Here is a 12640-nt window from a genome sequence, read left to right as displayed (position 1 = left end):
TGTGAGGTTGGTTTTCTTGCCCTGGAAGGTAACCTTCCGTGCCGTTTTTCAAAAGAAACTATTTTCCCTCAAAGTGTTTTGAGACTATTGTTCATCTCTGTTCCCTCACCCCACCCAAACTTGACCACCTCCAGGAATTTGTTTTTGTTTTTCAGTCTCTTTCATTGTCCAAATTGAAGTCCTAGATTTGTCCCTATGACTGTTATCCTCTCATTTGAAGAAACTGCTTTAAACAAAAAAACCAAACTTTTGAACAAGTCTTTAGGGACCAGAATGGTGCAGATTTAAAAAAAAAAAAAAAAAGACTGGCTGGCTGGCTGCCTGGAAGGAACATCCTTCACTGCTGGAAGTGACTCTGGAGTGAGCTGGGATGATTAAGTGAGGGCACCTGCACTTGGAACTCTGAAGCTGGTGAGCAGAATGTATCTGAGATTGAACGTAAACAGTTGCAGGCTTAATATGTAACTGCGGAGAGAGGAAGCAACCTACTGGCTTTTATCCCAGGAGGGGGCAGCTCTCACAGCAGGGCCCATCTGCCTCAGCAAATTGACAGAGGATGGGTCCCGTCTCCCCCTCCCTCCTTTACACAGACACACACACACACACACACACACACACACACACACACACACCTGCCTGTTAGGTTTTGTTGTTTTAAACTTGGTCCTAGATGCCATCTTTTATGTGTCTGCAAGCCTTGTGTTGGCCTGGCTCCACATTTGCTGTTCTGTAGTATGTCCCCAAGGTGCATTTTAAGTCACTAATGTAGAAGAAGTAAATGGATTGTATAATGTTAGTGAAGGCAAGACTTCCCTATGCAGGAACTGATGGCCCATTAACGAAAAAGGAAATGGTCCTATGTGTCAAATGTTGGCAGCCAGTTGCTTAGTTTTGGGCTAGGCCAAGAGACCTTAACCATGAAAATAATTCTGATATTAGCAAAGGGAAATACGTACCCACCTTCAACTTCTTTAACAGCCCTTCAGTGGAGCAGCATGACTTTCGAGGCCTTTCTTAATTACATTATACCTCCTTGTATGAGATCTATGGAAAGGGTCCAGTGCTTTGGGGTGGCTGTCACCCCAGTCTCCTGCTTCTGACCCTTTCTGCTGCTGCCTCTTACTCTTTCTTTAATGCAGTTTAACTTTACTGTCCCACTTGCTAATAAACCAGAATCTTTAAATCCCTCCTTCATCAATCTATGCAAGACTCCTAAGTTTGATGTTTATTTGACTGGGCAAGCATTACATGGCTTGATTCAGCAGCAACAATTTACATTTTATTACTGGGCGTTTAATGATTTCTCCTTCCTTGGGAGGGTGAATTCATTGCTTACAGAAATAGAAGGCAAAAAGGCATCTGAGTTTTGATCAGAAGACTATAGGGTGCTCAATTGATTGACCGTGGCAAAAAGTCCTTTTTTGGCTCTGAACTGAACCTGTGGCATTGAAAGGGGTCTTGAATTCTTATATTCAAGCTTAAATTATTGGGTAGCACAGTGACAGGTAGGGCTGAGTTGCAAGGAGCAAAGATACCAGGCTTTTTTTTGTTCCAGCAGGGTTCTCCCTACCCACCTAAAGCTTCAGATAGACAGACACACACACACACACACATTTGCATATACATATGGTATGTGATTTCCTATTGGAAAAGCATTTGGGAGACCCACTGCTGTGCCTGGTACACTGAGCGGTTTGCTTAATTATGTATCACCTTTACTTAGGCTCTCAACATGAGCAGGGAACGCTGTTGTGTCGTCCAGATCTGATAAGCAAGAGCGGCACAGAGCTCAGTGTTCAGGTTGGCCCAGCTCACACAGTAGGTTCTGGATCAATGTGCTTTGATAGTCTTGGTCATGACTCAAGCTGCAGCCACTGGTGCAAAAAGCTTTTTAAGTACTCAGGGTCGGGGCATGTTAGTCATTGTGCTTTTAGTATAAACAGGGTTTGGAGAATGGCCACTTAACCTAAGAATTTAATAAATTTTTATTAAATCTGCTCCCTGTAGCTGGTATATTTTGTAAATAAGTGAAGGCCCCAGGCCATGAGTTCCTTAACTTGTGTAATTTATTAGACTCTGGTTCTCAGAGTCTATTTGTTGATGGTTTCTATTCACGAAGTCAGGCAGAAGACAGCTTGACATCACCAGGAATAACCTCGGCGTGTGTGGGAGCCTTCTCTGCAGTCATGTGGGATGGGAAAGGAGGCCACTTTTCAGGGACTCAGAGTTGGAAGCAGGAATTTTGCCTTTTGTCTACCTCTCCCTCTATAGCTTCATAGCTGCATTGTTTTTATATAGCGTTACTCTCATATCTCACAGTTGGACACCATCTGTGTGCTAGGCTCAGACACATGTCCATGGTTATGTAGACTGATAATAAAGTACTAGCCAGTTCATATCTTCTCTGGTGGTCAGTGAAGACGGACTTAGGAACCAATTCCCTACAGAGCCTCTAGGAAAAGTAACATGGTGATTTACAATAGACAGAGTCCTTTCCTTTATCATCTTGACCTCACCACACTCATGTTCGGTGGGCAGGTTAGGTGATGTCATCCCAACTGACAAATTCAGAAAGGTGGTTTGGCTCAAATTCCCACACACTAATTATAGTTTAGCTGGGATTAGAACCTGGGGAATGTAGTCCCACTCTAGAGGTCAGCGGTGGTGCCGGCTATTTCAGATTTCAGCATCGTGGGCTTGTGAGTGTATTATTAGGTACGTCAATGGTTCCACTCAGGGCTGTATGTGGTTGTGCCTGTGTACTCAACAGACGACCCAGAAAGAGCCGGGAGGCCCAGACTGCTGGGGAAGGTGATTAGGAGAATGTCTTCATGGCTGGGGTTGTTGTCTGGTAGAATGCAGACCTGTGCTTGGTGATCCAGGGCTGTTTTCTCTGCCGGAAGAGAAGGAAGAGCTGGTGTGGGTGCTTGAGGTGGCTCTGGGTGGGAGTCTGTTCTCGGGCCGCCCATGTGTATCTTGTGTGCTCTGAAGCTCAGAGCCAAGCACAGGCGAGTCTCTGAACCACAGCCATCAGCCTGCTTCTAGAAACGTGTCAGCGGATTAGCTTATTGGCTTTCCCCCTGAGTGGCATTAGCTCTCACCCCGTCTCATGTTCACCATCTGGCTTTCAGTAAGAAGTCTTCAAGTGATCTCTCTTCAGCAGTCTGCTCTGTGCCAGGGCTTTCTGAGGGCTTTTCAGCTTTCTCCCTCATCAACCCTAGGGCCCAGTGCTCTCCAAAAGAGGTAGTCAGCCTGTTGTGTCCACACGTATGCATACCTGGAATCAGAAGCATATTTAAGACCTCAGAGAAATAAAATCAGCTCAAAGGAGAATGAGTCGGGTGGTTAATGGCGAGAAGTCTTTTTGTTGTCAAAACTAACAAGTGGATCTGTCGTGTTCCCGGGTGAATTTTTGCATCGGAGTCGCTCCTGTCACAGAGAAAGCTCTTTCTGCCTGTGAGATGGTACAGTTTGTCCAGATTTTAGTAGAGCGAGGGAGACGAAGGGGCTGGAATTTTTCTTCCTCATTGGGAAGCAAAGCCCGGGGGTGGAGGTGCTTAGATGAACACCCCCCTCCTCCCGGGGAGCTGGCTGCTCTCTCCTCCTAGGTTAATGCACTCTGACGGAGGCTGAATGCCTCTTTGCTTCTGGACAGAGCCAGCCCCTCGGCAGAGCAGCCGCACTGTGGAGGGACAGCTGCTGGCATTAACGGGCTAAGCCCTTTCCAGCTGCTTTCTTTAACGGGAATTGCCTGCAGTCGGCAGCTTAACGGAGCTGTCTTAGCCCGATTAGGAGGAAATGACTAATCTGGGCATCTCCTCATGGCACTGGCCTGGAGGTTCGGGCAGATAACCCCGGAGGGTGGGAAGTGGTTGGATAAACGGTGTTGGAGTGCTCGGTGATTATCTCCTCAAAAATGGTGCTCCCAGCTTGGCATGGCTCGTGCTTTGTTTGGCCTCCCTGAAAAGCGTTCTCTTTAGTGGCTTCCCTGGCACTGACATTCATCGTGAGGGGTGGCCTGGGTAGTCAACGCTGGACTAGCAACAGATGTGCAGAGGAGCTGAGAGCCCACGAGGGCGATGGTTCCCATCCCCAAAGAGGGAGGAGGAGACTTGAGACTCTCCAGTGTGGTCCCCCTTTGGCCTTCCATTCCCCCTTTCTTTAAAATCTTTAAAAGAGCCAAGATTTGAAGGAGAGATGGTCATAAGATACACTTAAAACATTTCAATATCTCTGAGAATTGGGATATCTCATAATTAATGGCATCGTACAAATAGAATGCAATGAGTTTTCTTTCTTAGGGGCTCATAAAATAGTGGTGCATCTTATCATCAATGTTATTTGGGTTGGAAGTATTAGCCATTTGTGGGAGAGAGGCTGTTGGCTAAACCAGTTGTGGAGGCTGGGGAACCAGCTACTTAGCCTTGGAAAGATTATAGCAGGGAGTTCCCCCAGGTCTGAGGGAAGCAAAAGCAAGCAAGGCTCATCTGGCACGAAGAAGCAGACAAGCAATGTGTAGGAGAGCCTCAAAATCTGTCCCAGTCAACGACCTTCAGAGTCATTACATGTGACCCCTGAGTCAGGGAAGGGTGGAAAGTCATTGTGAATCAGTGAGGCTAAGACCAAAATAATAGGATGTCCTGGTGGAGTGAAATCACAGACTAGGACAAAAACATTCGGGGAGCTTTAACACAAAAAAGATGAGAGGTGTGAGATACTCTGTTTGGGCAGGGAGTTGGGAGCGTTTATTGCAATCCGTTGTCCAATGTGCTCACCAAATCCAGACTACCGGAGGTCTCCCCTCCATTTAAACTGGAAGGCCATGGTTTGGGGACCAACAAGAAAAGGACAGATAATCAAGGTAAGGAAACTTGCTCTGAGATAAGAAATAGACTAAAAATATCATTTTGTTTAAGAAAGTCTTCCTGTTCCGTAGAGAGAGATGTTCAAATACCTATGAAGTAACCTGTTCAGTGCCAGGATAGAGGAGGGTGCAAGGGGGCGGGGGGGGGGGGGGCGGTGGAGCTCGGAGGATGGAGGGAGCTGGAGACTTAAGAGAGCCCAGGAGGTGATGACATTCAAGCTGGATCGGAGGATAAACAAGGCAGCTAGAGAGGGCCCAGAGCATACTCCAGGCTACGGAGGTCCTTCCAGCCTGGTGTTCCATAACCGGACACCCCCACCTGCTGTCCTGGCTGGGCCTTGTTTTACCTGTCTTGGTTGTGGGGTGGATTTGTGGGTCCCTGCTTCTGTCTCTGGCCTCCTCCACCCCCAGCTCTGGCAGTAACTGTCCCTTCATCTGACTTCATCAGCGCTCTGAGGCAGTTTTTCATTTCCCCCTTTTCTGCCCGTTAACTGCAGCCTATTAATTAGTGCCGTTGAACTCCCCACCCTCCTAAACCCCCTTCGCGCACCATGCCTCCCCTCTGCAGCTTTTGCTAAACATGTGACTGCTCCTCAGTGCAGCTGCCCCTCCCTGAGAAGTGATCGCAGATCTCGGCAGTGCGGACCCCCTGCCCCAGCTGCCCAGTGGCCAGCTGGGCTGGATGCTTCATTTTGATTAGCCCTTGATGTCTCCCTCCTCCCCTCCCTGTCCCCGGCCCCCCACCCACTGCTGGGCCTGGCATTGGCAGCAGGGTAACAGCTCTCCATAGCGAGCATTCTCCTCACTGCTCCAGACCGTGGAGAACAGCGCTGGGGGCCCAGAGCGACTGAGGTGATCCCCTCTCGTGACCCGGCGGAGTCTCCCATTAAAACCCCAATCAGCTGGTTCCAGATCACTTTTCCTCATTATGTATAGATCAGAGATCACAGATTTTGATCTGGGCTGCCTCTTAAACCCTCACTCTGATGGCTACTCCCCTTTTGTTTACTTAGCTTCCATATGAAATTCCAGATGCTCAAAGCCCTCCTTCTTTTCACCCCTGTATACCCACCCAGCCCCCTGAATCTCCCCACACCAGCTCCCAGCTACCAGATCACACCAGCGCTCCACTTCTCTGTTCTGAGACGGCCCTTATTTCTTTCTTGGGTTTGATTCTTGACTCCTCTTTCCTCTGGGACTTTCCTTCCCCAACACACTCACACTCACATACTCCCTCTCCTTTGCTCTAGCTCAGCCTGGGGTATGGGGAGGAAGCGATCCCTTCTTTAGCTGGGCTGCGTTAGAAACCGCAGGGGAAGCAGCCACGCTCATTGGCAGAGGGAGTAGCAATCTGCCGCAATGATGGTGAAAACCGCTACCACTGATTGCAATCTGACCATGTGTCAGGCATGGTGCTGAGCACAAAAGTCTCACGTCGTTCTTCCAGCCCCTTTGGGAATAGACCCCATTTTCCAGATGAAAGTGAGGCTCAGGATCCTTAAGTAACTTGCTCAAGTTCACACAGCTACAAGTGCTTGAGCCTATATTTAAACTCTTTGAACGCTTTCAACCCCTAGTCTACCTTTATGTAGTCTTTTTCCTTTTAACCTTGGTGCATAGAATCCTTTAGGTCAAAGAGATTTTCCTTGGAAATAAGTCCCTGGATCACCATCTTGCTCCTCCTTTCCCCTCTAAGGGGCCCACATGTGTCCCAGAGCCTGGCCTCTTCATGGGCTCTCCCCCTTCCACAGTGTGGTGCCAGATTAGATCTGTCCCCTTTATACCCCGAGGTAGCTGTGCAGGTGGAAAGCATAGAGGGGCTTCCTGCCAGCCAATGGGGAAGTGACAGCCTAGGCCCTGGCTGGTACCCTCTGCTCCTGCTAAGACAATCATCAACATAAAAGGCTAATTGTATTAATCACCAAGGCACCCGTCCCGAGTTCCCCTCCCTTTGGGGAGAATTATGAATTGCAATTGCAGATGGCTCTGCTGATTGAAGGCAGAGCTCAGCAGGGAGAGGGCCTGATCAGATTACACACCATTAATTAAAAACTTCCCCTGACAAACGGGAGGAAGGGAGTGCACACCAAGGGTCTGCCTGGTTGGGTCTCTGTCTTCCCTGTGCTCCTGGCCCCCCACCCCGGCCCACCGGCTGTGACTATGAAACCCGCTGCCCCTGACTGGAACCGCTGAGATTTGGCTCCTGGAAGGCCTGCCCTTCCCTCACCCAGATGGCCAGCTGTCCCATGAAAGGGCTGCAGAGAAGAAGCTCACCTTTGGTTACTCATTCCCGTTGAACCTCGGATGAGCTTCAGACTCTAACCTAATTCCTCACTTCTCATGAAGCTTGTCTCCTTGTTCTAGTCTATTCCGACAGCTTCAAAGAACTAATTGTGAAAGTGGCCCCCAGCTTTCTCTTCAGGCCATCAGCCTTACCCTTTTGGCCCGAAGTTCCTGGGACGGAGGTTACACAGGCAGCTCTGAAATCGGGGTGGGGACTCACGTGTGGCTGCGCACCCTCCTTCCAGCTACCTCCACCTGCAAGCACAGGCTCCTCAGCAGCTCATTTTTGGCTCATCTGGGGCTGTAACTCCTAAATTCTCCTCCTCTTGATCAATTACTACCTCCCCTCCCTCCCAGCCGCCCAGCCTCAGTCATCCATTCATCAGACTTTTATTGAGCACCCAGGGTGTGCTTCTTGGGATGCAGAGATAATTTGTCTAGGAGTTTAAGGACCTCCTGCAGGAGCTCCACCCCCTGCCCTCTTCAACCTTCTAGTTCCCGCGTCCTTTTCTCTGGCTGCAGTTTGTATGAGCACCGCTGGAGCATTATTTTGCAAAATTCTAAGCTGGGAGCTGGGGAGACCTTAGGGGGCTGTGGTACTGAGCTGGGTGACCTTTAGCAAGTCAATCACAACCTGCACACACACACACACACACACACACACACACACACGCACACAAGCCCAGCTGTCCCTTCTCATAAAAGGGCACAAGAAGCCCTGGGCTCTAAGAGACTGTGAAGATGGATGAGTGTGGCCCAGCTTGGGGAGATGTGAATAGTCCTCTGCACTGATAATACTACAGAACGCTGAGCACGGCTGCTGTGGCTTGGAGCATCTGGGACTCGGTCGCTGCACTGGTCACAGGCCAGGCCTGCCCTCAGAAGACGGGAGACCCTCCCCCACCCCCAGCCCCTTTGGAGACATCATGGGAAAGAACCTATCTTTTTTATGGATTTGGTTGCTGCATCTCAGGGTACCATGGTGATGGGCACCATAGAGATGAGAAGAACTGGCTTTTATTGGCTTGTCTCTTCATTCCAGGGTCCCTCCCCCAACCGCCGCCATCTACACACACAAAGTTCTCAGGGCCCTCCGTCTGTGGAGCAGATCAAATGAGAAAAACCTCTCTTCCCCGCCTTCTCAATCATCTCCCTCTCTCCCTTCTTCCCCTCCCATTACCAACAGCAATTGTATTCAAACCCAGTAATTACAGTAATAGCAACAATAACCATCTTTTATTGGCTTTGTTTTTCTAGCATTTTAATTTCCCCAAACACTTTCCAATCCCTTGTTTGTTGTCACAGCAGTCCCTGGGGGAGACTTGTGCCCATTTAACAGCTGGGGAAGCCAAGATCCAGATAGGACCCCAAGTCATGGGCAGAGTCGATTTACAGCAGCTTGTAAATATTAGCCAACCAACTGAGACGCCGGTAGTCCTTCAGGGCCATTGGACTGAAAACTGTAGGTTCCTGAGTCATTCTCGAGTTCCTAGCATCCTTGGGGCTTATTCAACAGCTTTTGAGGGATCCTGGTGGAGCTGAGAATGAGGCTGGACATGGCTTCTCCTGGCCCAGGTCATGGATGGAAGGCTGGGCTGCGGCCGCCCTCTCTCAGGATTGCTTCTGTGAATGGGGCTGAGGTGGGAGGCAGCCAAACACCCAGGAAAAGCTTGCCCTGGAAAAGGCGTGTTTGGCCCAAACCTCCCTTCCTATAGCCTGCCCATGTGCTAGCCTGAGAAAAGCTTCCTCTGTGTCAGCTCTCCCCAAGGGTGGAGTCCTCTCCTGGGCATTTGGAGAAATGCGGGAAGAAGGTCTCCTGGGAAGGTAATCTCTGTCTTCAGGAAGCCCACAGTCTGAGGGGAAGCCATAGCCCCCAAACCACACCCAAGAGCAGAGACATGCGTCTGAGGGGCTCCGGGGCTTCTGTGAAGTCTGGCCCCTCCTCCCCAAGGGTGGGATGAAAAGCTGGGGTTCTCTGAGGTCCCTTTAGCCCTCAGTCTCTCAGCAGAATGGCCATCTGCTTAGACATGGGGATCTGGAGTCCAGACAGATGAGAGAAGGGGAGGGCGGTCCTGAATTCCCCTGCCTCCCTCTTCTCAGTCCCACTAAGAGGTAGAGGAGGAGGAAACAACGTATTTGCTCCCCAGATTCTATCTAGTAATGTAAGGGATTGGCACCCCCTGCCCACCCTTAGGACAAGAGGCCAAGCCTCCCTACCCACCCTCGAAAACCCCCTTTCTCCCCAGAAAACAAAGTCCGGACATACAAAGTATGCTGCTCACCTGCCCGGCTATTCTCAGAAGCCTGAGGGCAGGAGCCAAGTTCTATATCACCTGACACACACTCTTCGGTATGGAGTCTTCTGAACCCGACTGGGATTCCTTCTGGGGCTCCAGCGCTACCAATTTCTGTGTCTCCTCAGTGCCTGTAAGGATGGCCAGTCGCTGGGCCAGGGTCTTGGTGTCAGGGAACAGGATAAAGTTGTAGATCAGCGAAGCCAGGACAGCCCCTGTCAGGGGCCCCACCCAGAAGATCTGGGGAGGCAGAGAAGTAAGCACCCGGCTGTTCAGCTGTCAGATCAAAGCGTAGCTTTGAGGCCCCTACCTGCTTCCCTATTGTTGACTTGGTCTCCCAGGAAACCTCAAGCTGTCTACAAGGTGGCAAATTTGAGAAGGCGTCCCCCTCCCCCCCCCCACCAGGCCCCTCACTGCTCCTTTCTCCCTCTCGCCTCGCCTCCCGTTCCAACCAGGAGCCTTGGCGAGAGCTGTTCCTGTCTTTGCTGGTGTGTGTGTCTATTTCTGTTTATCTTTTTCTGTATCCAAGTTAGGAAATGTGTCCAGCTGGAGAAAGTGAATAAGGAAACAGCCAGGACTTGAGGTCTGGGCCAAGGCTGCAGCTCCTGCCCTGGCCCATTTCTTGCCAGTCCCCTGGGTACCCTGGGCTATTGAAGCTGGAAAGAAGAAAAGCATGAAGCCAGGATACGTGCCCTGGTCTTCTGAGCTTCGGGAAACCTCCATCGGGGGTCAAGTTGGTCTGGGGCAGGGCGACTTCTCTCTCCAAGTCTCTGTGCCCCCCACCCCGCTGGACAAAGCCGCAGTCCCTGTTGCCTCTACTTGGGCCCTCTCCTCTCCCCTCCGCAGGGCTGCCAGCAAAGGGTCTCACCCAGTGGAGCGTGAACTTCCCAACGATGAGGGCAGGTCCGAAGGAGCGGGCTGGGTTCATAGAACAGCCAGTGAAGTAGATCTGGGGAGCAATTGTGGTTTCAGGGTGTAAGGAGGTGTAAGGCAAGCCTGGGAGGGCACAGTCCCTTCTGCCCTGGTTCAGAGCCCCAGCTCCAGCCTGGGCTTCTGCAGCACCATGTCCTGAGCCTGGAGTGTGGGGCACAGCCTTGGCCCCAAGGCATGAGGGACTCAGGGAGGGACATTTCCTGGCCTTTAGGACCCCATAGTCCCCCCAGGGGGAGCAATGTGTGCGTATGCATGGCATCCCCTGTAACCCTTACCCCGATGAGGTGGCCCAATGCCACAGAGATCCCAATCATGGTGGCCGGGGAGCCCGATGCCTGACGGCTGTCGGTGGAAGCAAAGACACAGAGCACCAGCTGCAGGGTGAGAACCAGCTCCACTGTCACTGCCTGGCCAGTCGAGACGTTGCTCCAGACCTGGGTGAGGGGGTTACGCTGCAGCCTGCATGGGCTCTGCCAGAAGATGGTGACACCCCCCACCTCATTCCCTCATTAGAAAGGTGTGACACCTCACCAGTGCCAGTTGCAGGACTTAAGGAGGACTGCGTGGTGGGGTTCAGGTGAGCCCCGACACTTGCTCCTAAAGAAGTGAATGTCATCCTTCTCAACCCAAAGGTTGGTTGGGACCAGTGATTTGGGGGGATGGCAGGGGCTCAGGACTGGTGGGACAGGGGAGGTTCAGAGAAGCTGGGGTGCATGTTTGACTGGGAGGAGACCTGGGTGGGAATGGAGGGAGGAGATGATTAGGGGAGGGGAGGCGGGTAAAATAGGCATCAGGGTGCTGAGAAGGGAGGAACATGGGCAAACAGAAGAGCAAGGGACACGTGGGGGATTTAGGGAACAAGAGGAAGTACATGCAGGGCCCCTGCCACCACTCACAGCCCCAGCGTTCCCTGGCTACCCGCCCCCCTTAAATGCCTGGTCCTTCTCCGACTCCGGCCCCTTACTGGGGCTTCTCGCTGCTCCACCAGTTCCTTGAACCACAGTCACACTGCTGTGCCTGCACCAAGGCCACCCACAGCTTGATCCCCCTGGTCCCCTGGACCAGCCCAGAGCAGGTGTGGAGCATGTGGCTGGGTGGCTACCTCCCCGCCCCATCTCCCCCAGCCGGCCCCCCACCCTTACCACCTGTTTAGACACCTCCCGTGGGGCCCTGCCAGGTGCCCCTCCCTGTACCTACCATGTTGATCCCGAGGGTCTCTCGGATGTCCCCTGGTGTGACCCCATAAAGCACGGCAGCCCCCACAGTGGCCCCTGTCAGCTGGGCAGCCACATAGGCCACAGCGCGGGGCAGTGAGATCTGCGAGCCCACGAGGAAGGCGAGCGTCACGGCGGGGTTGATGTGTGCCCCGCTGGTCTTCCAGGTGATCTGCACGGCCATGGCTGTGGCCAGGTTGAAGGTGATGGTGATCTGCAGCACAGTGGGAAGCGCCAAGGGCCAGTGCAGAGTCGAGCCCACGCCAAAGAACACGTACAGCCCCGTGGCCAGGAACTCCACAAACAGCGCCTTGCTGGTGGCCGTCCAGAGCCGGCATCCCATCATCTTGGCCAAGCCATGCCCTTCCGGCTCCATCGTGTCTACATCCCCGGGCCTTGGCTGCCACCTCTTCTGCTCCCAGGGCCTCTCTCTGCTTCCTTTGCCTCTGGTCTCCTGGGTCTCCTCTAATCTCTTGTTTCGGGCCTGCTCTGGCTGTCTCACTGGGTAGCAGCCTTCGCTGGCTCCCATCTGCAGCTCCTCCATGGCACGGCTCCTCGGACTGTGCTGGTCAGACTGGCAAGGGTTGGTCCGATGGGGTTATGTGTGTGTGGGTGGGTGGGAGGTGTGGGGGTGGCATGAGGGGTGGTACTCACATGCCTGCCCTACCCTGAGCTCACCTGACAGCTGGGGGAGGGGAGGCGGTCTCAGGGCGCTGAGCTGGAACCTCCCAGGAGGTTTCCAAGTTGGGGAGGCCTAATGGTGCAACAGGCAGAGGCCTAACCTGAGGGTCGTAGGTGCAGGAGCAGTGGGGGGGCATGGGATTCCAGGGCGTCCACGTCCCTGATGTCAGCTTAGGTAGAACAAAATCACTCAGATCCCCACGTCCAAGGCCTGCTTCAGAGGGTCCTGTTTCTCCTGGCCCCCTCTGCCTGCAGGCTCTGCCTCCAGTGGGACTCACACCATTCTGCGCCCATAAACCCAGATGTGAAATGGAGCTCTCCCCTTCGTTCCCACCTAAAACCCCACTCAGAAAGCAGATGTGAATAGAGTT

The 12640-nt window shown here is 52.3% G+C and overlaps 1 protein-coding gene across 1 annotated transcript; it reads right to left on the bottom strand.

Moving 5' to 3' along the window:
- Positions 1–2511: 2511 nt before the first annotated feature.
- Positions 2512–11964, bottom strand: AQP6 (aquaporin 6). Its single transcript, XM_033117626.1, has 5 exons — positions 11572–11964; positions 10650–10808; positions 10310–10390; positions 9430–9681; positions 2512–3277 (listed from the first exon to the last, which is right to left on the bottom strand). The coding sequence occupies exons 1-4, from the start codon at positions 11962–11964 to the stop codon at positions 9472–9474; spliced, it is 843 nt and encodes a 280-aa protein (XP_032973517.1). The 3' UTR covers positions 2512–3277; positions 9430–9471.
- Positions 11965–12640: the final 676 nt, after the last annotated feature.

This window comes from Rhinolophus ferrumequinum, chromosome 10 (assembly GCF_004115265.2).
Source record: "Rhinolophus ferrumequinum isolate MPI-CBG mRhiFer1 chromosome 10, mRhiFer1_v1.p, whole genome shotgun sequence".
NCBI lineage: Eukaryota > Metazoa > Chordata > Mammalia > Chiroptera > Rhinolophidae > Rhinolophus > Rhinolophus ferrumequinum.
The sequence above is the reverse complement of the archived record's forward strand: the minus strand, read 5'-3'. Positions and strand labels throughout refer to the sequence as shown.

Bases quoted from the DNA above. Each gene is read 5' to 3' on its own strand.
- AQP6 (XM_033117626.1), bottom strand. From the start codon at position 11,964: ATGGAGCCGGAAGGGCATGGCTTGGCCAAGATGATGGGATGCCGGCTC. The intron at 10,809-11,571 runs GTAGGTACAGGG...CCCCTCACCCAG, and splicing joins AGACCCTCGGGATCAACATG to GTCTGGAGCAACGTCTCGAC. The intron at 10,391-10,649 runs GTAAGGGTTACA...ATTGCTCCCCAG, and splicing joins CATTGGGCCACCTCATCGGG to ATCTACTTCACTGGCTGTTC.